The sequence below is a fragment of the Anolis sagrei genome, chromosome X, assembly GCF_037176765.1.
Source record: "Anolis sagrei isolate rAnoSag1 chromosome X, rAnoSag1.mat, whole genome shotgun sequence".
Lineage (NCBI taxonomy): Eukaryota > Metazoa > Chordata > Lepidosauria > Squamata > Dactyloidae > Anolis > Anolis sagrei.
Window position 1 is genome coordinate 74,882,686 of NC_090034.1, and position 26,139 is coordinate 74,908,824.

At 42.3% G+C, this 26,139-nt stretch overlaps 2 protein-coding genes and 1 pseudogene across 6 annotated transcripts in view; 2 read left to right on the forward strand and 1 right to left on the reverse strand.

The window, feature by feature from the left end:
• AUNIP (aurora kinase A and ninein interacting protein) overlaps positions 1-8,116 on the forward strand; it is a 21,527-nt gene extending 13,411 nt beyond the window's left edge. For all 3 annotated transcript variants that reach the window (XM_060784451.2, XM_067460541.1, XM_067460542.1), the window contains one exon: positions 6,957-8,116. In XM_060784451.2, the coding sequence (XP_060640434.2) occupies positions 6,957-7,861 (905 nt within the window). In that variant the 3' untranslated portion in view covers positions 7,862-8,116. The remainder of the gene's footprint in view (positions 1-6,956) is intronic.
• The window catches only part of MTFR1L (mitochondrial fission regulator 1 like), a 45,917-nt gene continuing 23,897 nt past the window's right edge, over positions 4,120-26,139 (reverse strand). For all 3 annotated transcript variants that reach the window (XM_060784444.2, XM_060784446.2, XM_060784449.2), the window contains exons 5-8: positions 25,026-25,135; positions 22,344-22,555; positions 20,798-21,110; positions 4,120-14,712 (exon numbers count right to left, since the gene is read on the reverse strand). In XM_060784444.2, the coding sequence (XP_060640427.1) occupies positions 14,607-14,712; positions 20,798-21,110; positions 22,344-22,555; positions 25,026-25,135 (741 nt within the window). In that variant the 3' untranslated portion in view covers positions 4,120-14,606. The remainder of the gene's footprint in view (positions 14,713-20,797; positions 21,111-22,343; positions 22,556-25,025; positions 25,136-26,139) is intronic.
• LOC132780711 (ubiquitin-like protein 7 pseudogene) lies at positions 12,562-13,802 on the forward strand (annotated as a pseudogene).

The window sequence follows — 26,139 nt, forward strand, 5'->3', positions numbered from 1 at the left end:
CTGGACTTAATGTCAGGGGACAAACTTTACCTTTTTAACCTTTAATGTGGTAACTCCAATCTCTGATGTCCCTTTTTAAAAAAAATATCTTTATTAACGTTTTCATGTTACACATTCGATAAAAAGAAGAAGATAAAAACAGGAATGGAAAAAATAGAAAGGGATAGCAAGAAAAGAAAGGGGGGGTAGATAAGAGGGGTAGGAGTTTGTGTGTAGGGGTGGGCAAGGGGCGTTTGGGCGGGGGTTGCGGGTGGAGGAAGTGGGGTAGGGTATGAGGGAAGGAAAAAAGAGAGAGGTTTAAAGCCAAAGGTAAAGCATAGATTAAAAAGAAAAGATTCAAGATAAATTCTTTTTTCTTCTACGTGACTTCCAGGAGTCTTCAAGGTTGGTCTCTTCCTTTTCTTTCTTTCCTCCTTCTCTCTTCATCTCGTTGGTTTTAAACCTAATTTTGAGTAGCGTTTTACATTTGTATTTTATTTTATTTATTTATTTTATTATTTAAACTTATATGCTGCCACTCCCCTGGGGCTCGGAGCAGCTTACAAGAATTGTTGTTGTTGTTCACTCGTTCAGTCGTCTCCGACTCTTCGTGACCTCATGGACCAGCCCACGCCAGAGCTCCCTGTCGGCCGTTACCACCCCCAGCTCCCTCAAGGTCAGTCCAGTCACTTCAAGGATGCCATCCATCCATCTTGCCCTTGGTCGGCCCCTCTTCCTTTTGCCTTCCACTTTCCCCAGCATAATTGTCTTCTCTAGGCTTTCCTGTCTCCTCATGATGTGGCCAAAGTACTTCAACGTTGTCTCTAGTATCTTTCCCTCCAGTGAGCAGTCGGGCTTTATTTCCTGGAGGATGGACTGGTTGGATCTTCTCGCAGTCCAAGGCACTCTCAGCACTTTCCTCCAACATAGCTAAAATCTAACAAAGTTTAAAAGCAATTTAAAACAATTTAAAAACAACAGTATCAAACATTAAAAGCCTGTCGTATGTCTTGCATGCCCTGCGGAAAGCTTGTAAGTCCCGCAGGGCACGAACTTCAGGTGGCAGAGCATTCCAGACTGATGGCGCCACTGCTGTGAAGGCTCTGCGTCTGGTTGCCGTTAGACGCAAGGTCTTGACACTGGGGACTTCCAATAGATTTTGGTCCTCAGAACGGAGGGATCTCTGGGGTTGGTAGGGGGTGAGACGATCCCTCAGATACATTGGCCCCAGACCATGCAAGGCCTTAAAGGTGAGTACCATCACTTTGAAAGTGATCCGGTGCTCAATTGGTAACCAATGCAGCTGTAGTAAGATTGGGGTTATGTGGCATCGGGATTCCTGCAAGAAGCCGAGCAGCTGCATTTTGTACCAACTTGAGCTTCCGAATCACCGACAGAGGGAGGCCAATGTAGAGGGCGTTACAGTAGTCCAGTCTTGAGATGACCATGGCCTGGATCACCGTAGCTAGGTCGTCCCTGGACAGATTAAGTTCTGTCCCAACCTTTCTATCTGTTCTTTGTTTCTTTACTCTTAGTTTTTTAGCTTTAAATATTCCTTAAATGTCCCTTTTCTTGGGGATTGGAATTTATGTTGAGTATTTCCAATCTGTGGACCATTATTTAGTTTCCATATTTGTTGTTAGATTTTATTTAGAACTGTAGCATGGAGCTAATAGAATCCCATTTTCTTCTTTTTTTGAAATAATTTTTTGTTAAACACACAAAATGTTTTATTTACATAAAAGCGGTGGAACAATGTGGTTATAGAAAAGTAGAGAATTCAAAAGAAAAAGAGAGGAAAAAAAAAAGAGAATGGGGGGGGGGGGGGGGAGAGAGCAAGGAGTTTTCATGTTGACTTCCGTTCCAAGCTTTGCGATTCAGTTTGTCTTAGTAGTCTTTTCTCCTCATTTTTTTAAAGTAGTTTTTTATTGAAATATTAGAAAATTACAGCGAAAGAGAGTGAATATTTAAAAGAAGATAGAACAGTAGGAAAAGATAGGAAGCACCCCCCGAGATTAAAAAAAAAAGGAATAAAAAAAGTTGAAAATCCAAAATCAAAAATAAAACAAAACAAAAACAAAAAAAACAGTAAAAAAGAAATAAAAAGTAAAAATTAAAATTTTTAAAAAAGATTGACTTCCATCTCCTCATCAGGTGTTGTATCTCCAAAAATTTAAAAAATATTTCCAGTGCTTCCACAATAAAATGTTCCTCTTACTTCTTTCTCGTAATTATCATAAAGTGTCCAATCTGAAGATTGGACATGTCTTTTCTCCTCATTTTACCTTATTCTTACATGTTTCTACTTTTTTTAAAAAAATAATTTTTATTGGTTTTCCAGTTTTAACAACATTGTAGAGGGTGGGGTATGAAAGAGAGGGAGGGACGGGGTGACGGAGGTGGTCCGTTGTGGGGGGGAAGAGAGGGGGGTAAGTGGGGTAGGAAGGGGGGAAAGGGAGAGAGAGAAAGGGGGGTCAGTGAGAACCATCACCAACAGCTCCGTCTGTGATTGCGACTTCCCAGGGTCTTCCAAAAAGTCTTCATCTTCAATAAAAAGAATTCCATATCTTCGTTTTCCCGAATGCTGACAATGTCTCTTTTACGTCTTCCTTCTAAAAATTAGTCAAGTCTATTATTATTGAAATTTCTTTTGTTTTTAGAAAGTCCTTAAAGCCTGTCCAGTCTGTTTTTTTAGTCACTCCACTTATTCTCTGAGATAAATTGTCCATGTTTCTACTTGACTGTTTCCAACCTTCTCATTCTCCTCAAAGAGATTCCATTGTGTCCATTTTATTGTATTTCCTGAAAATTTTCTTTAAAAAGTAAGTTCATTTATCCGAATCTTTATAATTTCTTTCAATTTAGTTATCCAGCTTTCAATTTCTGGTACCTCCTCAAGTTTCCAGAGTTTTGCATAAGATATTCTCGCTGCCATAGTCATATATGTAAATAACCTATCCTTGTTTTCATCCAAAGTCAGTTCCGAGTCTGTAATGCCTAGTGAATAATACTCCGGCTTTTTGGGGGAAATCCATTTAAAGTATTTTTTTGGAATTCTTCATGGATTCCTTTCCAGTACTTAGAAGCTACTTTACAGGACCACCACATGTGGAAAAATCTCCCATCATGGTCATGACATTTCCAACACTTGTTTGGGATATTTTTATACATCAGGCCTAGTTGCTTAGGTGTAATATACCTTCTGTACCTTCTATAAAATCCCATTTTTCTACTTATTTATCTCTCCCATGAATTCTGGGTGCAGCATCTACTTCCCTTTTCTAAAACTGTAGTTTCATCTTTAAATTGTTTTTCTTGAATTACTCTATTGCTTTTTAATCTCTTTTATGTAGTTCAGTGCATTGTTTGCATCATCGTTTTGTTTCTACAGTAGTCTCGCTTATCCGACCTTCACTTATCCGACATTCTGTCTTATCCAACACTTTTATCCCGATCCTCCCGCACTTCCCCGTCAATTAAAGGAGTGCTCCACTGTCTCCATTCCCAATAAGTGAAAAAGGCAAGACGAGGAGGAGGGAGGAAAGGGGGAAAGAGGCAGGACCGGGAGCGGAAGCATCTTCCCTCCTTCTCTCTACAAGTTCCATGATCCTCTTCCGCATCTGGGCACTTCCTACTGGGCCACTCTACCCCGAGGCGTTGCCATGCCTTAACCCTTTGAGTCCCTGTTGTTATTATTCTAGGTGTCTAGTGCCGCATTAGATGGGTAACAGTAGGAGACTCCATATTATCCAACATTTTTATTTATCCGGCGTTCTATCGGTCCATTTATGTCGGATAAACGAGACTTTGTAGTCTTCTTCTGGTTGTATAACATCTCCATTCTTGGTTAACATTTCCCTTTGATTTCTCAGATCTTATGGAACAGGCCTCTTTCTCTTTCCTTTCGATGGTCATATTTTATTTCTCTGCATTTACTATTAAAATAACTTCTTCCTGAACAGATGTTGCTTTCAAAACTCTATGTCATCTTTTGCTTTTTTGTCCATAACTGCTTGAGAAGAGGCTTGTGCGCACTAGTTCTATATTATGCCCAAATAATTTCTAATCCCATTATTCCAAAGGTAGGAAACTATTAAGAAGATATATTGGGTCATAATAACTCGCACATATTTCAAGAGATTTATAGAAGAGGGTTTATTTCACACTTCCATTATACATTTCCTTTTGAGGATACTATACAAAAACCACACGTGATCCCCAAAGCTTTGTTTTTCCATCGCAAACAGTCATGCCTCTGCATTTGCAGGTTTAATTTAATGCCGATTTGTATAATTATGTTCTTTTAGGTCCTCCACGGTGACTGTTCAGCTTCTGCCGGAGGTTGGCCATAGAGTCACCCTTGAAGTAATAGATTTCTCGAGGGAACAGCTCTCTAGCAATCCCTTAGATCTTCTAGACCAGGGCTGCTTAAACCAATGGTTCTCAATCTGTGGGTCCCCCAGGTGTTTGGGTCTACAACTCCCAGAAATCCCAGCCCGTTTACTAGCTCTAGGCACTGCCAGGCAATCAAATGCTAATCAAGGTGGTCAGTTGAAACATTCACACCTAGCTCCAGCAGACAAGAGTCCTTTGTCTCACCCTGGTCATTCCACAAATATATAAACCCTTTTTCCTAGTTCCAACAGACCTCATTACCTCTGAGGATGCTTTCCACAGATGCAGGTGAAACATCAGGAGAGAATGCCTCTCGACCATGGCCATATAGTCCGAAAAAACCTACAACAACCAAGTTTACTAGCCGTTAGGATTTCTGGGAGTTGAAGGCCAAAACATCTGGGGTTGAGAACCACTGTCTTAAACTCTTGGTCCTGATCCCAAATAGGGTCCCTTTCGCTCAGCATTGGGGTTACGAAAAAAACGGCAACAATGAAAAGTTCTGAATGCCATCCGTCTGTTAGCAACAACATGTAGTGTTTACAGTGGACTTTAACAGAAAATGCTTCAGCTCCTCTCCACAAAAAAGAAAATCATTCTGCTTAGCAAACCTTGAAAATGCTGGTTTATTATCAGCAAATATTTTCATACCTATTTTATACCCTTATATACCTGGCGTCACTTTGGGAGAAAAAAAAGGTTACGAGTGAAATGAGTTTAAGAAGCCCTTCTCTAGCACGATTCAGTGGTGAACATCAAGTTACCGGGGAGGACCTAGAAATCTGTTATATCAGATTTAAGAAAATCAGTATGATTCTATTTGCAGATTTCCTCCACTCCTGCAAAAACCCCACAAAAGTAGGCGGCCTACTGGCTCACGGGCTCTCGTCCAAATGGTGGGAAGCTAATACCTAAAATAAACACTTTCATCTAATACACCAAAAGATTGAACACTGATTTCCTACAAAATCTCAACAATTGTCCCTCCTGCTCTTCCAGGGGTGAGGAGACATTAGCGACCAACAGTTGACCTGGTCTCAATCTCATAAAAATCACTTGAAAGCAATGCAGGGTTGTTTTTTGCTGCTGCTCTCTATTACCTTTTCCTACCTGCCCCTCGTTCCTCAGTTTTTGAGATTGGTCAGAATTAACCATGAGGCAGGAGTTCCTATGTCCTCTCCATACATCTCAAATGACAGTGCATATCTATTATCATAGTTGTTAATTGGCTCAAGTGCCTTGTGTATCTACTACTATGAGCATCTCCTCAGCTTTCGATAGCTATGTTATTTAAATTTAATTAATGTAATTAATTAGTGTGACCCAATGTGGCTCAGAGGTATACTTCTCTCTCCTCTTTAAAGTTCCCCCTTCCCTGTATCAGCAGGAGATCTGGCCATTCCTCACAATGAGAGTAACAGAGAGTCAGCATAATATTGCTTCTTATGGAGCAGGTAATACACGGCCTTTGCACTGTGATAATGTAAAAATACCAGACTCCTTTCTGTGGTAAAGGACAGAGCACTAAAACATGGAAGGCACAGCAAAACACCCATGTATTTGGTTTTACAGACTAGCCTTTTGTGTAGGAATTATTGTATTGTGTAAGTGTAGGAATTACTGTATTGTCTTTAAAACTGGCCTACACTTGGTCTCTAAACTAGTTGCCATGTGCCTTCAAGTCATTTGCAACGTACGGCAACCCTAAGGCACACCTATCACAGGGTTTCCTTGGCCAGATCTGTTGAAGTGGCTTGCTCTTGTCTACCTCTGAGGGCTGTTCCACACAGACACTATAATCCAGTTCGAAGCTGGCTTGAGGGTGATGTATCCATAAAATGTACACCCCTCAATGTGCGCTGCAGTGCACCTCAAGCCAAAAATAGTGTGTTTTAAAAAGGCGCCAGAAAATCCCAAACAAACCACATAATGTGCTGCAGCCAATCTGAGCATATTGCATGTAGGGCTCAAAACTGAGGTGCTTTCGAATGGGCATGGATATGCGCATCACTGCATCTCAAAATACTGATTAAGACAGAAAAAATGTACATTTTCCAGTTGCTGTCTAGCCGTGGATACTTCAATTCCTGGGTTTGGTCTGATCCGCAATCAGTGGATCCTGTGGATTATAGTATCTGTGTAGTTTACCCAAGGTCACCCAGTGGATCTTTAGGGATAAATGGAATATCAGAGCCCTTGATTCCAACACTAGAATCATAGATTTGGAAGACACCTCATCCAGTCCAACGCCCTGCCAAGAAGCAGGAAAATTGCATTCAAAGCACCTCCGACAGATGGCCATCCAGCCTCTGTTTAAAAGCTTCCAAAGAAGAAGCCTCTACCACACTCCGGGGCAGAGAGTTCCACTGCTGAACAGCTCCCACAGTCAGGAAGTTCTTCCTAATGTTCAGATGGAATCTCATTTCACTACACCCCCCTGGCTTTGTAAAAAAGCAGGAATGCAACCAGTGCTACACTGGCCACTCCACAGTACATACATACAAACTATACATACTAACTACATAAAAGTTTTGTTCTTGACATATGTGGGTTAACTGAGATTCTGCTTGTCCTTCTTCCAGGGGAGAAGGAAATCAACACAAATGGACAATTGCTTGCTGATGCTTCTCATTTGGAAGACCATGAATGGCCAGCTGGGGAACCAACTCTATTGCCAGCTTCTCTGATTCAAGCAGTAGTCATGCAAGAATGCAAACAACAAACTGTAGAGAAACTACAACATATTTCCCCTTGGAATCTTGCTCCTAATGAAGCTCAGAGTAACAGTCGTGTAGTCAGTTATACGAAAGGAAGAGAATGTGCTTCACAAAGGGGGGACCCTCTCTCCTTCAACTGCAGTCAGCACCAAGAAGAGAAAGGGCTTTTTGAGGAGGAAACCTTGCCTAAGTCACCTTTAAGAGAGAAAAATGGTGGCTGGAAAAAAGTGAAACCAAACACTTCAGCTTCTCAGAGCAGTCCGAATCCAAAGGCAGTTTCATACAAAGGAACTAATGATTGGAGAAGATATAACTCAATGTCCTTCTGTAACAATACCTTCATGGAATCCACTAACTCTGAGAATATAGATCCTCAGCAGAAGAAAGGTATAATCGGCATCAGGCCTATGAAAAAGGTCAGTAAGACTCCACTTGGATTCAGTTTGGAAACTAATGATGAAATTTCTGATTCTGATAAGTATGAGAACAGTGAAGATGCGATGAGCCCTTTGTTCACTCAAGACTCAGATGGCCACAAAGTCATTTCTCACCGCTGTTTTCATGAACCATCTCAGCTGTCTTTCCAGAGGAAGCTTCAACAGGGCAAAAGCAGCTCAGGAGGAAGCCAATCCCATAAGGATGGCTTTGGGACTTGTTATTCAGTGGAGAGAAGGCCCCACATCTCTGTTCTAGCAGACATTAGCCAGAAACCATGTTACGACTTGCTCTTCACAGAGGATTCAGAAGGCAATAAAGTAATCAAACACTAATTCATAATCTCTGTGGGAATACATTCCCTCAGTACTTACAAAGCAAACCGATAACAGAAAGGCTTAAAGCTGCAGTGTAAGGTCAAGCCATTCTGCTTTATGGTTGTCCAGCGGAGGAAGTACAGAAAGTACTACACTCGTGGCCCAGAAGATTCATTCTCCTGCTGGGGAAAATGCAGCTGTATCCATTAGTATAAATACGTAATACACTTGTGTGATGTGTTTGTAATAAAAACTGTATTACTATTTCTTAAACTGGCTTTTCTTTTCTCGGGAGTCCTGAGAGTCCCACCTATCTTCTGGATTTTTCTTTCTTACCAGATGGAATAGAAGTGTAATAAGAGAGCACAAGATCTGCTTGATCTTGTGCTCTCCCACCAATAGAAACTAATGATTGAGTTACAAGCATTGAGAATGCATGTTAAAATAAACCATGACCCACTAACACCTTCTGTCTTCTGCAACATCTTGTTATTTTCCTCAGACCATTCAGTCTAAAGCAGTGGTTCCCAACTTGTTTTTGACCAGGGACCACTTTCCAACATTACTACCAAAAGGGTTACGAATCTGTTTTTGGTCAACTTTAGATTTGGCTTGGTTATTTGGGGTGCTGATTCAGAAAACTGCATTGGAGAGACCACATCAGCTCTAGTTCCTGGTACATACATATGCCATCCAGTAGTTTATTACAGAATGTGCATATGTATGCTAAGTTTTTACAAGGATCATTGCCTGTATGGGTGCTTGTTGAGGAAGAACACCTGGACAATTAAGCAATTAAGCTTGAGCCACTCCCTGCATGGAGTATTTCATGAGAAGTGCTTCATGGTGTATTCAGATGGAGATGGTGATCAGATGATCAGGAAGAGACCGGATGGGACTTCTATATTACAGGACTTGCTGAAGATTCTGAACAATTTACTACAAGACTACTGGGTAGCTTCCACATAAGACTGATAAACCGCAACATAGTTGCCATCTGCTCGCCCACAGAAAACAATATATAATAATCTAGAGCTGATGTGGTATATCCAATACAATTTTCTGAATTAACACCCCAAATAACCCCAGGAAGATCCCCATCATTAGACATCATGACTAGAACTGGTGGGAGTTGTGTAGCATCTGAAGGCTGCAGGTTGTTCTGTTTAGTAAAGATCGTGAGATCTGAACTTAAGAGACAATGCTTGTGGATAGGATGCCTGGCTCTAAAATGTCCTTTAACCTTATTTCAACCCTAGAGCCACAACTGCTGTTGGGCTGCAATTCCCATCATCCCCAGTCTGGGAGTTGTTCAATAACATCTGAGGCCCCAAAATGGGTAAAAATGAGCGCTGACCAATATGTAAACAAGATATATAGTTGGCCCCTCTGTACGGGGCCCACAATGAAAATGTGTTGAACACCCCAATCTAAAGCCCTTGTGTGTCCTTGAAACACTTAGAGTGGGTTTAGTTGCACAATATAATTGACAAAGCTAGCTGAATCACATATATATGGGCAGATCGGCTCTGGTTCAAGCTGATCTAAAGTTGGCTCTCCTCCACCATGTCCCTGGTCCTTACACTAACTATTCCAGGTCCATGTTAGCAAAACTCAACACAAGCAAACAAAGCAGTTTCTCCTTTAGCAGGAACGAATGCAATTGCCTTGTCATCCTGTCAACAAAAATGGTAATTACAATAAATCTCCCACAAAGTTAACAAGTCACTAGCCTTGATAGCCATTCCTCCTAAAGGGGTGAACTGGAAGAGGAAAAAGTGAATGCTGAATCTTCATTGAGGTAAGAGATATGCATAGCAGCAGCCTTGGTATTTAATTGCCTCTATGTCAAAATACAAAAGTTAGAAACACCCACTTCATGCTTATTGAATACTTAGGTTGAACATGGGGTTGAAAAAACATAAATAAATTAAAAAATGCTGAAGTAGAACCCTGCTCTAAGCTATACAGGAAACGGATAGATTGAGATAACTTATTTCAAAACAATAATATTCCTTCAATGAAGCAGTGACAGCATTACTTAAATCACTGCTTTTGAGAGACGCGGCCGAAAGCTTTTCGTATGTCTTGCAAAGCAAACCACACTTTCATATCTCTGTTTTTTAACCTTCCTAATGCCGTGACGCCTTGATACAGTTCCTCATGTTGTGGTGACCTCCAACCATAGAATTATTTTGTTGCAACTTTAGAACTGTAATTTTGCTATTGTTATGAATTGTAATGTAAATATTCGATACGGCCAAATTTAAACACGGTGGAGTTTGGGGAAAAATAGACCTTACATTTGGGAGTTGTAGTTGCTGAGATTTATAGTTCCCCTATGATCAAAGAACATTCTGAACCCCAGCAACGATAGAATTGGGCCAAACTTCCCACATAGAATCCCCATGTCTATTTTATAACTGTAATTTTGCTATTGTTATGCATTGTAATGTAAATATTCGATACGGCCAAATGTAAACACTGGTGGAGTTTGGGGAAAATAGACCTTATATTTGGGAGTTATATAGTTGTTGGGATTTATAGTTCCTCTATAATGAAAGAAAATTCTGAACCCCAGCAACGATAGAATTGGGCCAAACTTCCCACACAGAATCCCCATGCCTTGACGGGACTTGCTGGTGCGAGTCTCCCTCTGGACTTGCACTCTGTCCTTCGCCTGCACATACGCACCAGACTGCTATGTGTCGAACATGCCTGCTCTCCCCTCTCCGCTTGGAGTCTCAGAAACAGTCCTTCCCTTGGCTGAGAAGATGGCCAATGACAGGGGAGGAAGGCTTTTGGTGGGAGGATTTGCCATCTGTTTCCAAAAAGGAAGAGAAGGTCAGGTGGAGGATCTTCAGCAGTCTCTGCCAAAGGGGTTCCTAAGACCATCAGAAATACATGTTTTGTGATAGTCTTTGGCAATGCCTCTGAAACCCCCTCACAGCCCCCCTGGGGTCCTGACCCCCAGTCCCTGGCTCCCACACACTTTCTAAAGCAGAGATCCTCAAACTAAGGCCCATGGGCCGAATACGGCCCTCCAAGCTCATTTACCCGGCCCTCGCTCAGGATCAATTTAACTCTGAAATGACTTGAAAGCACACAACAACAATCCTATCTCATCAGCAAAAAGGAGGCCCACACTTCCCATTGAAATACCAATAAGTTTATAGTTGTTAAAATTGTTCATTTTAATTATTTTATTGTTTTTAAAGGTTTTTTGCACTATAAATAAGATATGTACAGTGTCCACAGGAATTAATTCATGTTTTTTTTTCCTTCAAATTATAATCCGACCCTCCAACAGTTTGAGGGACTGTGACCTGGCCCTCTGTTTAAAGGGTTTGAGGACCTCTGGTCTAAAGACTGTAATGATCTCCTACAGCAGTTCCTAGACCACTTCTACAGCAGGGACAGTATTGCAGCTTCTGGCCACCAGGGGGAGCATGCTTCCAAACAAAAACTTTGCTAGGTCTTACTTTCAGGGGAGGTCTTATATTAAGTAATTCAGCAAAACGTCAACTATAGACCCTATCACACTACCGAATGAATCCACTTTAAATGTGGTTACTGCCTCCTGCAGAATTCTGGGGTTTGTAGTTTAGGGAGGAGCCTTTAACAGCCTCACTAAACTACAAACCGCAGAATTCTGCAGGAGGCAGAAACCAGATTTAAAATGGATTCATTCTCTAGTGCAGGGGTCCACAAACTTTTTAAATAGAGGGCCAGGTCACAGTCCCTCAAACTGTTGGAGAGCCGGATTATAATTTGAAAAAAAAAATGAATGAATCCCTATGCACACTGCACATACCTTATTTGTAGTGTAAAAACCACTTAAAAACAATACAATAATTAAAATGAAGAACAATTTTAACAAATATAAATTTATTAGTATTTCAATGGGAAGTGTGGGCCTGCTTTTGGCTAATGAGATAGGATTGTTGTTGTTGTGTGCTTTCAACTCATTTCAGACTTAGGTTGACCCTAAGCGAGGGCCAGGTATTTTCAGGGGATGTCTTATTTTTGGGGAAACAGGGTAACTATCGGCACTGGGGGATCTTATCAACTATATATGGGATGAGATTCTCTTTATGTTTTTAATTCCAATACTACCTTTTATTTGCATTAATTCCGTTTGACCCTGTGCTAAAGGAAAAGAGAGCTGAGGAATTACTTGAACTGCTCTCCCAAGTTTCCTCTTACCTGGCAACAGGGAAGAAGAACAGCTGAAGAAAAGCTCTTTCCTGGAAGGGCTCATTGGAAACTGCTTTTTTGGGGTGGGGGTGGGGTGGGATATGCTCTATCATTTGCAACATCATAACATATTTTCTATCAAAGGAGAGTTAATTGTGAGGAAAGGCTGAGAACAACCATAACAAGGTATTTTTACTCATAACTCAACTCTAAAGGAGTGAATTTACACGCTCAAGAATTGCAACCAAAGAACAGTTCATTTTTAATTTAACTTACCACTAAGTGAATCACTGGCAAATTTCACTGGAGAGGTATTGTTACTAACACTTCTGTTCAAAATGGTGTGGAAAACTATTTGACCTTTTAAAAAAATTGTAGCTCTTATCTGTGTGAGGAAAAAAACCACTTCAAAACGAGAGTTCCTCCGGCTGGACCAGGGCCTCGGTGGTAAACAACCAGATTCCGCTTGGAGCCCAGACTGGAGTTTTGCGCAGCCGAGCCCCCCCAAGGACGCCGAGGCCATGCCCCTCTCCGAATGCTACATTGTGGTCAAGCTGGCCGACCAGCCCTTGGCTCCCAAATCCATCCTGAGGTTGCCGGAAACGGAGCTGGGGGAGTGTCCCCTGGGCGGCTGCAGCATCTACCTCAAGCAGCTCATCACCAGGAAACTACAAGAGTCTGTTCCTGACCCAGAGCTCATCGACCTGATCTATTGTGGTCGGAAGCTGCGGGACGACCAAACGCTGGAATTCTACGGCATCCAGTCGGGCTCCACGGTCCACGTCCTCTGAAAGTCGTGGCCGGAACCAGAACAGAAACCAGAACCCGTGGATAAAGTGGCGGCCGTGAGGGAGTTCCGGGTTCTGCACACCGCTTTGCACAGCAGCCCTGTCTTCAGAGACTCGGTCTTCAAGATGCTGGGAAACAAGGAATCCCTGGATCAGATTATAGTCGCTACCCCCGGACTGAGCAGTGACCCCATTGCGTTGGGCGTCTTGCAGGATAAAGACCTCTTCTCTGTGTTTGCTGACCCAACCATGCTGGAAACGCTCATCCCGACCCACCCGGCCTTGGTGAACGCCATCATCCTGGTCCTGCACTCCGTGGCCGGAAGCACCCCCTTGCCCACCAGCAGCGGGCCTTCCAGCTCCTACTGGGACATGCCGGGTGGCTTCCTGTTTGAAGGTCTTTCGGACGACGAAGATGATTTCCACCAGAGTACCAGGAGCACTCCTTCCAGCAGCACTTCCGGCTCCCGCCCGGCCTCTCTCGGCTACACGGGAGCGGCAGGACCCCGGCCCATCACGCAGAGCGAACTGGCGACCGCCCTGGCCCTGGCGAGCACCCCCGAAAGCAGCTCCCACACCCTGACCCCTGGGACGCAGGGACATTCTTCGGGCATGTCCCCAATGTCCTCCAGCGTCCAGTCGGGAATGCCCATCACCAACGACCTCTTCAGCCAGGCCTTGCAACATGCCTTGCAGGCCTCCGGACAGCCAAACCTGCAGAGCCAGTGGCAGCCTCAGTTGCAGCAGCTGCGAGACATGGGCATCCATGACGACGAGCTGAGCCTCCGCGCGTTGCAGGCCACCGGAGGGGACATCCAGGAGGCCCTGGAGCTCATCTTTGCCGGAGGAGCCCCGTAACATCCCCCTCTCTCCCCTTCCTGCCTCAAGAGGCTCAGGCCCCGGAAGACCCTTCTGCCCATGTCTTGGACGCTGCTTGGTGGTGCTGCTCTGCCCTATTCTCTCCCTTGTCAAAATGCCCGGAGTCTCCATTATCGTGGCTACGCTTCCTCATTTCGCTAGGACGGGAAAGCCTTTAGAGCCGCCGCAAACTAGCCTCCTGCGGGAGCAAACTGTGCGAGCCCGTCCATGACGTCATGAGACTGCGCCTCTCTCTCCGCCCCTTTCTCCGTGCCAGTGTGGTTTTTCCTTTGCTAGGGCAACATTGCCAGCGTACTCTCGTTGTTGGCTGAATTCAACAACGAGAGTACACTGGCAATGCTGCCCTAGCAAAGGAAAAACCACTCTGGCACGGAGAAAGAGGCGGAGAAAGGGGCGGGGAGAGAGGGGGAGACTCATGACGTCATGGACGTGCTCGCACAGTTTGCTCCCGCAGGAAGCTAGTTTGCGACGGGTCTTCGAGTTGGAACTATATCAACGGTAACAAAAGCAACACAATTGTTCTCTCATCGGGCTGGAGCACAAAAGACTGCCTGCTAAAGGAGGGCTTAAGACAGCTGCAGAGAAATGCATGTTCCTTCAAGGCCTTACACAACTTGCTTGCTTCCAGTATCACTTTGTGGCTCTCCAAGCCTCAGCCGCTTTTGTCCAGCTCATTAAAGCCTTCCTGTCCCTTCAAAAACAACAAAAAACAAAACAAAACAAAACAAAACAAAAACGAGAGTTCCTCCTGGCTAACCGTTATTTCCACAAACGCACACATTCACGCAGGAAATCTAATCCCTAAGGGAAGTTTGATGTTCTGAGGAAGGCAGCCACTGTAGAGAAAAATCTCAGAAGCACAAGGATCTGATTTTATAAGGTAATAAACGAGCATAATGTCAATTCTTTTTCACGTTTATGTCTTCATCCTTCAAGGCAAATTTTCTTCTCAAAACTTCTGCTATAAGAATTGCAGGATCTTCTTCTTTCAGTAAAGTTTTGTTCCTAAAAACGATACACAAATTAGAAGACATTAACAGAAGCACAAACAGACTGCACCTCGCCCCAATACCCAATTGTCACTGATAATTTTTAAGAAATGCTGAAATCTTTCCTTCAATAATAATGTGAATTAGTGTGATTGTATGGAACGACTCCTACCCTCCTCTCTTTTAAGGACCTCATCACACTTGAGATTTAATCCCCTTTAAATCCAGTTGTTGCCTCCTGCAGGATTCTGGGGGTTGTGGTTTAGGGAGGAGCCTTTAACAGCCTCACTAAACTTCAAACCTCAGAATTCTGCAGGAGGCAGAAACCAGATTTAAAGTGGATTCATTCTCTAGTGTAATGAAGTAGTAAGACACTTCTAAAATGCACTTATGCAGTTTAGTGTACGGAGAGGAGGAGGAATAAAACACCCATTTGGAATGCTGGTCAACTCCACTTGCACTATATTGCTGCCACGATACACCTTAAAGCAGTGTTTCTCAACCTGTGGGTCTCCAGATGTTTTGGCCTTCAGCTCTCAGAAATCCAAACAGCTGACAAACTGGACACAACATATTATTTGAGAACACAGAAATGTTGGACCACTCCAACAACCACCATGTCAGACTACACAGAAAGCCATTAAAATCCACAAACATGTGGACAATTTTAACAGAAAGGAGGAAACTATGAAAATGAACAAAATCTGGCTACCAGTATTAAAAAACTCTAAAATTAGAACAGCACAACAACAGAGAGGAAACAAACAAGGACATCTAATCACTTTTCAACAAAAGATTACTCCAGGCACTGCCAGGCAATCAAATGCTAATCAAGGTGGTCAGTTGAAACATTCACACCTAGCTCCAACAGACAAAGAGTCGTTGTAGGTTTTTCCGGGCTATATGGCCATGTTCTGGAGGCAATTTTTCTCCTGACGTTTCGCCTGCATCTATGGCAAGCATCCATAGATGCAGGCGAAACGTCAGGAGAAAAATTGCCTCCAGAACATGGTCATATAGCCCGGAAAAACCTACAACAACCCATGGATTCCGGCCATGAAAGCCTTCGACAATACAGACAAAGAGTCCTTTGTCCTACCCTGGTCATTCCACAGATATATAAACCCCAGTTTCCTAGTTCCAACAGACCTCACTACCTCTGAGGATGCTTGCCATAGATGCAGGCGAAACGTCAGGAGAAAATGCCTCTAGAACATGTACATATAGCCCGAAAAAACCTACAACAACCCAGCTGATAAATTGACTGGGATTTCTGGGTGTTGTAGGCCAAAACACCTGGGGACCCACAGGTTGAGAACCACTGCCTTAAAAGAACATCGGAGCCAGCCATTTTTAATGTAACTGTATTTTAAACTGTTTTGAGGGTATTTGTTGTAATGTTTATTTATGTTTTAGTTAATTATGTCTTACTAACTATTCTGTTATATTTTTTATCTCAATGCTTAATCCTTCGTAGTAAACTCACTGTTATTACTGTGCTCTATCATGTATTTTGATATGTTTTTGGTATGTTTTGTACTCACTTAGGCACTGAATGCTTGCCTTCTTATGTGTAAACCGTCCTAAGTCTCCTCGGAGAGAGAGGGCAGTATAAAAATAAAGTATTGTTAATATTATTATTATTATTATTATTATTATTTCTTGGCAGTGAGAGAAATGAATTACTGTATTTCATTGCATAATGAAAAGACGCAGATGTGTACTTTTCACCCGAAGAACACACAAGCATCTCAAGGTCTGAGGATTTACCTGGGAAGGAATCCCACTGGAGCACTGCAGCACACCCAAATATCTGGCAGTCACTCTGAACTGTGCTCTGACTTACAGGAAACACTGCTTGAATATCAAGCAAAAAAGTGGGCGCTAGAAACAATGTCATATGAAAGCTGACTGGCATAACCTGGGGATCACAACCAGACATAGTGAAGACATCTGCCCTTGCGCTTTGCTACTCTGTTGCTGAATACACACGCCCAGTGTAGAACACATCTCACCACGTTAAAACAGTGGATGTGGCTCTTAATAAGACATGCTGCATTATCACAGGATCTCTATGCCCCACACCGCTGGAGAAATTATACTGTTTAGTTGGTATTGCACCACTTGACATCCATCAGGAAGTAGCAACCAATAACAAAAGGGCCAAGACAGTGACATCTCTGGCCCATCCCATTCAGATATCAGCCAGTACGCCAACACCTTAAATCACGAAACAGCTTCCTAAGATATACAGAGATATTCGCAGGAACACGTCAGCAAACCAGAGTCCAAAACTGGCACGTTAAAACTCAGAACCTAAATCAGTGGCTGATAACAGATGAGAAACTCTCCCTTGAACAGACTGCACTATGGCATCATGAGATGCAGAGCCAACCTTAAGAAATGGGGCCACAAAATGGAGTCCATGACATGTGAATGTGGAGAAGAGCAAAACATAAACAACCAACTACAAGGCGGTCTGAGCCCTGCCACATGCATAATGGAGGACCTTACAGCAATACCAGAGGCACTCTGATCAAAGTACATTTAGTATGTTTGTGGTTTTTCTATACATTACAACTGTATTTTCAATACGCTTCTGACATGATAAATAGTGTGTTTGTATGGGGCTTATTATCCTGGCAGTAGGAGAAAGGAATTACCGTATTTCATTGCATAATAGTCACACCTCCAAAATTGGAATTTTCTGTTCCTTGCAAAACAGTCGCAGATCCATTTGGGGCTAATTTCCCCTCCCCCACTTCCTTCTCCAAAGGCAAGGTTGTTTTAAAAACCCTGAAATGGAGGTCTCCGAAATTCAAATCTTTCCTCTTTCCTCCAAAGAGCTCCATTTCAGATTTTGTAAACTGCCTTGCCATCTGTTGTCGAAGGCTTTCATGAGTGGAATCACTGGGTTGTTGTGAGTTTTCCCAGGCTGTATGGCCATGTTCCAGAAGCATTCTCTCCTGACGTTTCACCCACATCTATGGCAGGCATCCTCAGAGGTTGTGAGGTCTGTTGGAAATTGGGCAACTGAGGTTTATATATCTGTGGAATGTCCAGGATGGGAGACAGAACTCTTGTCTGTTTGAGGCAAGTGTGAATACGGCAACTGACCACCTTGATTAGCGTTGCAAAGTCTTGCAGATTCAAGGCTTGGCTGCTTCCCGCCTTGGGGAATCCTTTGTTAGGAGGTGATTAGCTGCATGGCTTTTTAGTGCTAATCAAGTCCTTGGAATCTATTTGGATTTGGTTCCAGGACCCCTGTGGGTACCAAAACTCATGAATACTCAAATCTAAAGCCGAAAGTAAATGAGCCTAATGTATAAATGGAAATGAGTGATAATTGCTGCTTCTTGTAATCTTATCCACTTTTGATTTTTTTCTTTCTGAAAGGCTGTTTTTAGGTGTAATATCTAAACTGGAAGAAATATATATGAGACCAGCTCCATTTCAGCATCCTGATTTCTTTTAGAGTCTTGAAGAAGCACAAGCAAAATAAACCTTGGGGTAAAGCACATCTTCCTCCTGTATTCAATTTAGTTCCTTAGGAAACTGGAAAGGAAAACCCCTAGGCTGGATGACGCAAAAGCTAGCCACATAATTTACACTATAATTCAATGTAGCCATGGTATTGCATGACTTATTAGCAGAATTAAATTGCTCTAAATGGATTGAGCGTTAAATGAATATGGAAGATTGCAGTGACTTTCCAAAAAGACTTTGCTCTGGATAAAGAATACAGCTTTTTATACCATCTGATCAAAGGAGGCTACAAAACCCCAGGATCATTACATTTAAGAAATAATACAGATCTTAAAAATAACAACAAACATCAGAATTAAAATGTTGAATTGTTTCCCAGTTTTAATAAGTAATCTACTCTTAAGAATTTTTTTTCCTGTGAAAAGGGGTACATCTAACGGGACTAATGTTGTAGTAGAGTCTGTTGGCAATGCTGCAATTGGTAGTAGGAGTGGTAGAGAAGGAAAACGAGGCGCCCAGGTGTTAGATGAAGAGCAGCAAAGGAAGAGAATTCGGGAGATACTTATGTCACCCACTGATGAAGAATCCTTTGAAGGTTTCTCCGAGAGTGTAATGAGTGAGGAGGAGGAAGGAGATTCAGATGGGAATAGAGGCATTAAGAGGGTTACTCGAGAGCAGGAGTCAGACAAAGAACATCAGAGAAAGAAGATCCGGGACATACTTACTGCTCCCACAGAGGAAGAGGATTTCATGGGCTTTTCTGGAAATCATGGGTCTGAGGGTAGTGGGGATGAAGAGGAACCAATGGATTGGACCAAGGTTCAGGAGATTGGGAATGTGTGTATTCAACCGATGTTCAGTGACACTTTTGAGGGGTTTTCTGGTGGCGGGGATTGGCAATCTCGTGATATCATGGAATCGTGGGGAGACCTAAGTCTTGACAAAAGGTGGAAGAGTTGGAGGGATGGGCGTTGGCGTTCAGCTGTAGAGGCTAAGTCAGCTGACAGTGATGAGGATGGGATGGAGGGCAGCTCATCAACGGATGATGAGTTGTAAGATAAATGAAGGCACTGGAGTGATAGAACTTTGCAGTAGGCAAAGTGTTGGTTTCGTGTCTTGGGTCTTGTTGCTGCTGCTTTCTTGTTGGGCTTGGGTCCTGGATCTGCAGGTTACTGCTTACTTCGTGTACTGACTAGCTTGGATTCTCGTAAGTGCGGATTTCCCCTCTCCTTCGGACTGTTTTTTGACGACGACGCTGCCTCTTGGACTTTGGAACTTTCAACTGGGATTTCTTCGACTTTGGACTGTTTCTGGATGACGGCTTCTCTTCACGGCTCTTTGTTTGCTTATTTTCTTTGAACTGTGTGATTTTGGTGTGTTTTGGAAGAACTCTTATTTAATCCAGATTTTTTGCCAGTTTAATCTGGTTTATTTTCCAAGTTCGTTTTTCAAGCTGCAAATTGCTGCAAACTTTGAGTTCTGACCAAAGTAAGTGTCTCTGAGTCCAGTTTACTTTGTTTAATAAACTATTGATTTGGATATACTCCTGTGTCTGGCTCTTTTAAGGCATCTGGGCTCCGACAACTAAGAAAGGCCTCTACATGATCAGGTGAAGAAGACACACCAAATGTATCAACAGACAGTAACTTCAGTGGATCTATGTGGATATATATATCCGCCTAAAACAAATGAAAGCATGACACTCATCTTGAGACAGTGTTTCTCAACCTGCCTAATGCCACAACAAAATTATTGTGACCACCAACAACAAAATTATTTTTGTTGCTACTTCACAACTGTAATTTCGTTACTGTTAAGAGTCGTCATGTAAATATCTGATATGCAGGATGTATTTTCATTCACTGGACCAAATTTGGCACAAATATCCAATACGCCCAAATCTGAATATTGGTGGGGTTGGATGGGGATTGATTTTGTCATTTGGTAGTTGAAGTTCCTGGGATTTATAGTTCACCTACAATCAAAGAGCATTCTGAACTCCCATCAACGATGGAACCGAACCAAACTTGGCACACAGAACTCTCATGACCAACAGAAAATACTGGAAGGATTTGGTGAGCATTGACCTTGCATTTTGGAGTTGTAGTTCACCTATATCCAGAGAGACTGTGGACTCAAACAATGATAAGTCTGAACTGAACTTGGCACGAATCTTCAATATGCCCAAATGTGAATACTGGCGGAGTTTGGGAAAAACAGACCTTGACATTTGGGAGTTGTAGTTGCTGTGATTTATTGTTCACTTACAATTAAAGAGCATTCTGAACCCCACCAACGATATAATTGTGTCCAACTTCCCACATAGAATCCCCATGACAAACAGAGAATACTGTGTTTTCTGATGGTCTCTGGTGACCCCTCTGACACTCTCTCGCGACCTCCCCCAGGTTGAGAAACGCTCTCTTAAGAGAAGATATTTATACTCTCGTCTATGACATTTTGCACTTTTGTGGCCAGATCACCAAAGTATATTACAAATAACTCCTCTAAACTGATCCACAGCACTAACAAGCAGCAGGTATGACTTCACAGAAAAGAAGAGTGCAAGCTTCCAATCAATAAAGAAAAAAGACTTTTAGGGATACGAAACTTACAAGTCTTTGTTCTGTTTCATCCTATGAATGTCTTTAAGAATGCCCATCATATCCGCAAAGCTGCTGGCCTTCGACAGCGACACCGAATCTTCGTCATCCGAATCCTTTGGGTCTGCTTTACAACATTCAGAGGTTGCAGAACAAAGCATGGAAACAGATGGAAGCTCTGGGCTTTCTAATTCTGCCTCCTCCTCTGTGATGTCACTAATGACAAAGGAAGTTGTAGATTGGAATGAGGATCCAAAACAAGGTAAAGGAGAAGAGACAATTGAATTGTCTGGAGATAATAAATCTGGCGTTAGTGAAGTGGAAGCTGAAAAAGAGAATAATATATACATATTAAGATAAACCAAGTGCCAAACCATGGGTTTTAGTCTGTTAAACAGAACACCTGCTACATTTAGCTAATCTACGAAAACAATACATCAGTGGTCCTTTCCGCATAATTCTTATTTAAATAGTCTTCAAAGGCAGAGCATGGCAGCATTCTATCTCATACTTTCCCTTTGCAATCAACACCTTTTAAATAGCAATATTTTATATATTGAGATATAAAGCTCCTAGAGCAGTGTTTCTCAACCTGGGGGTCGGGACCCCTGGGGGGGTCGCGAGGGGGTGTCAGAGGGGTCGCCAAAGACCATCAGAAAACATAGTATTTTCTGTTGGTCATGGGGGATCTGTGTGGAAAGTTTGGTCCAATTCTATCGTTGGTGGGGTTCAGAATGCTATTTCATTGTGGGTGAACTATAAATCCCAACAACTACAACTCCCAAATGGCAAGGTATATTTTCTCCAAACTCTACCAGTGTTCACATTTGGGCATATTGAGTATTTGTGCCAAGTCTGATCCATACCCATCATTGCTTGAGTCCACAGTGTTCTCTGGATGTAGGTGAACTACAACTCCAAAAACTCAAGGTCAATGTCCTCCAGAACTTCCCAGGATTTTCTCTTGGTCATGGGAATTCTGTGTGCCATGTTTGATTCAATTCCATCATTGATGGAGTTCAGAAGGCTCTCTGATTTAAGGTAAACTTTAAATCCCACCAACTTCAGCATTACCAAATGACAAAATCGATCACCCCCAATTCCACCAGTATTCAAATTTTGGGCGTATCAGGTATTTGTGCTAAATTTGGTCCAGTGAATGAAAATACATCCTGCATATTTACATTATGACTCTTAACAGTAGCAAAATTACAGTTATGAAGTAGCAACGAAAATAACGTTATGGTTGGGGGTCACCACAACATGAGGACCTGTACTAAGGGGTCGCGGCATTAGGAAGGTTGAGAACCACTGTCCTAGAGAATCTTCTTCAAACTTCCAGATATTCAAAACTGACTGAAAAGTTCAATGCTAGCCTTTCAAAACATGAAATGACCTTTTCTCAAATCCTTCTTTGCCACTGTTAGTTAAACAAAAGCAGAGATGCAGTTTCCAAGTCATTTGCTTGCCTCCTTTGCAGGCAATTATCTCTAGATCTACCAAGCCCACATCTGATTTTTTAGCATTGCTTCACATAGTTTGGATGTTGCCTTCTTACCAGAATCTGTAGAAACAATCTTTGCGATCTGGCTCCGCAGATGACTCAGCTCTTCCTGGAGGTCTGTAGTCCGACTCAAAGCAGGTAGACCCGGTTTCTTCAAAGCCAACAACTTTTCTTCTTGTTTTCTCAAATTTGGGACAGAAGCATTCCTCTGAATGACGAAAAACGGGGTGGGTTTCCACTTGTGCTTTAGCGGACGAGTGTCTGTCCTAAAAGTCAAGAACCCAAATACTTCAATGAAACTGGCATGGGGGAGCAAAATATCGCTCAAATGAAAATTATGCTTGTTAGCTATTCTTCAGAGATCTGCTATTCTGAAAGCATCCACTTTGCACGGCTCATTCATCCCTTCTCTTTCTGTTCCTCAGACAACTGTAATTCCACTACCAGATAAATTGGTTATTGGAAATTCCATAGCCTATTGGAAATAATTGCACCATAACCTTATTAGATGTTACATCCATTTGGCAAATGTAAATCTCCATGAACATAGAGACCACCTTTTGAAAACCACTAGTTAAGAAAAGCATGACCTTGTTAGAACAAGTGATATTCACAAGCATTCATGTAATGGCATACAGGTAACTCAGCTGTTAAACTGAAGAACCGTGTCTTTGAACCGCCAAGGATAAAGGCATGCCTCTACAAAAATATATTTGGTTAGCAGAGGATGGTTGTTTCTTTGCAGTTGTAACTTGCAGTTGCAATTGCCCAAAAGATATACACTCCTTTGAAACCTTAGTTAAAATATGCACTCAGCAATAAAAAACAAAGTCTTTGAAAAATAACATATCTTGTTTACTCATAAACAACTTGTATTGATTTACCATACAGGCACATTTCTTATTAAAGTTCAGTTATGAATAGGATGTAGTTTCTGTGTTGAGTACACAGAATATCATTCTCTATCAACAGCCCATAGTCTTTATGCATAGTTGTACTCACAAAAGTCCATAAGTCATACATGCATCCATTAAAGTCCAAACAGCAACCTGCTTTCATTGAAGACCAAACACATACAGCCACCTCCATTGAGGTGGGTAGCAAACACATGCACCTCCAATGAGGTGTACAGTAGGCTGAATAAAAAATGGTGTCCTGAGTCTGAACATGATCAGTACAATCACATGTCTATAACCCCTCCCAGTCAAACTAGCAAATCAACTTATTTATTTATTTATTTCGGGCATTATATCCCGTCCTATCTTGACCTCCCGGTGGCGCAGTGGGTTAAACCCCTGTGGCAGCAGGACTGAAGACTGACAGGTCACAGGTACAAATCCGGGGAGAGGCGGATGAGCTCCCTCTATCAGCTCCAGCTCCTCATGCGGGGACATGAGAGAAACCTCCCACAAGGATGATAAAAACATCAAATCATCTGGGCGTCCCCTGGGCAATGTCCATGCAGACGGCCAATTCTCTCATACCAGAAGAGACTTGCAGTTTCTCAAGTCGCTCCTGACACGATAAAAAATAAAATAAAATCTTGACCTCCTCCTAGGGAAGTAATGCTGCAAAGATACAGAATGGGAGACGAGACCTGGCTCGAGAGCAGTATGTGTGAAAAAGATCTTGGAGTCCTTGTGCACAGCAAGTTAAACATGAGACAACAATGTGATGTGGCAGCAAAAAAAGCCAATGGGATTTTGGCCTGCATCAATAAGAGCATAGTGTCTAGATCTAGGGAAGTAATGCTACCCCTCTATTCCGCCTTGGTTAGACCACACCTGGAATATTGTGTCCAGTTCTGGGCACCACAATTGAAGGGAGATATTAACAAGCTGGAATGTGTCCAGAGGAGGGTGACTAAAATGATCAAGGGTCTGGAGAACAAGCCCTATGCGGAGCGGCTTAAAGAGCTGGGCATGTTTAGCCTGAAGAAGACAAGGCTGAGAGGAGATATGATAGCCATGTAGAAATATGTGAGAGGAAGTCACAGAGAGGAGGGAACAAGCTTGTTTTCTGCTTCCCTGGAGACTAGGACACGGAACAATGGCTTCAAACTACAAGAAAGGAGATTACATCTGAACACGAGGAAGAACTTCCTGACCGTGAGAGCTGTTCAGCAGTGGAACTCTCTGCCCCGGAGTGTGGTGGAGGCTCCTTCTTTGGAAGCTTTTAAATAGAGACTGGATGGCCATCTGTCAGGGGTGCTTTGAATGCAATATTCCTGCTTCTTGGCAGGGGGTTGGACTGGATGGCCCATGAGGTCTCTTCCAACTCTATGATTCTATGATCCTGAGCTTACACATAGAATACAAGTTAGCAAATTAACAATAAATAGTGAAAGGCTTGGGAGGTTGCTATTTCCAACATAGGTAAGCAAGTATGCCCCTCCTCTGAGAAAATATGAGCAGAGATGGCCATTTTGTCACTCCAGGACATAAACACTACGGATAACCAACATATTCAAATAACGCTTGCAGAACTTTCCTATGAGAACAGTTTTTAGTAGAAGTGATACAAAACTGAGCCATCAATATGCATGAATCAGTCTGTTGCCACCTCCCAGGACTCAAAATTATTCTATGAGAGTCCTACCATTCAAAGAGAAGGAAGAAAAGAAACAGTAAAATAATGAAAGTTTTAAATTTTTTTTAGCAAGCATTCAGTTAATGAGCCGAGACTTGCCAAGAAGAGAGTTCATTAGACATGTAAGAAAAGGGGGAAAGGAACTACCTGACTCTAGCATATGTCTCTTCATCATCAGATGCTATCCATGCCACATCTGCCAGTGTAGGGACTGGAGGTGTATCATTTAAATAGAGATCTGAAACATTTGGTAGCTCCTAGAGGAAGGAAGAGAATGTGATGAATATTATCATGCAATACTGTTGGGAAAAAATAAATTCACTACTAAATTTCCAATTCCATGTCAATTTAAAAGACAAGTGGGATCTTAAAAAAAAAATATGCTGTAGTATATTTTCATTCTCTACCAGGAGAGCTCAGGTCAAGGTATCAGCCAGTCATGCCTTCTTTCCAGGCCACTTTCAGTTATTTCAATCTCAAGAAACCCAAGGTATTCTTCCTCAATTATTTTCCAACCAAGGAAATGAGTTACGTCAAGACAGAATAATTCTCCATCTTTCGGCAAGCTTCACAGCTCAAGGTTCTTCTCCAAACTGGACATTATGCCAGCATTGCAAGGATAGGATTCTGGGTCTAAAGCAAAGGTTTCTGCAAAAGTATTAATGCTCACTTCAGTGGACATTTAAACTAACATTACAGACCAATATCAATGACAAAGTTTAACCACTTTGAGTCCCCCCAGGGGTGAGAAAAGTGGTATATAAACACAGCAAGTAAATAAATAAATGAGCCCCCGGTGGCGCAGTGGGTTAAACCCCTGTGCCGGCAGGACTGAAGACCAACAGTGTTTTTTGTTATCTTTACTCTAACAGCAACACCAGATGATGTTATATTTTAATATTTTAGGTTTATTCTGAGCTGTTTGGGGAATCCAGGTCAATATAGAAAAGAGGCATATAAGCAAACTAAAAATGATGTAAGAGCATCACCTGCTGGTCAAACAAAACACATCTAACCCAGCATTTTGTTTCCAACTACAGGGTGCAGCAGCATAACTTCCTTTTTCAAAACTTAATAAAACTCATTGTATGAATCAGATTTTTTATATATAATATAGGCGCATACCTAAAGTTTTGTTTTACGTAGTTTTGAAGATCAAATTAGTTAGGTGACGTTCTCCATTCTCCATACACTGAGTAAACCGATTTCCGGGCATTTGTCATGACTCTTGCCAGCATCGCAGACGTTATGTTGGCAATTT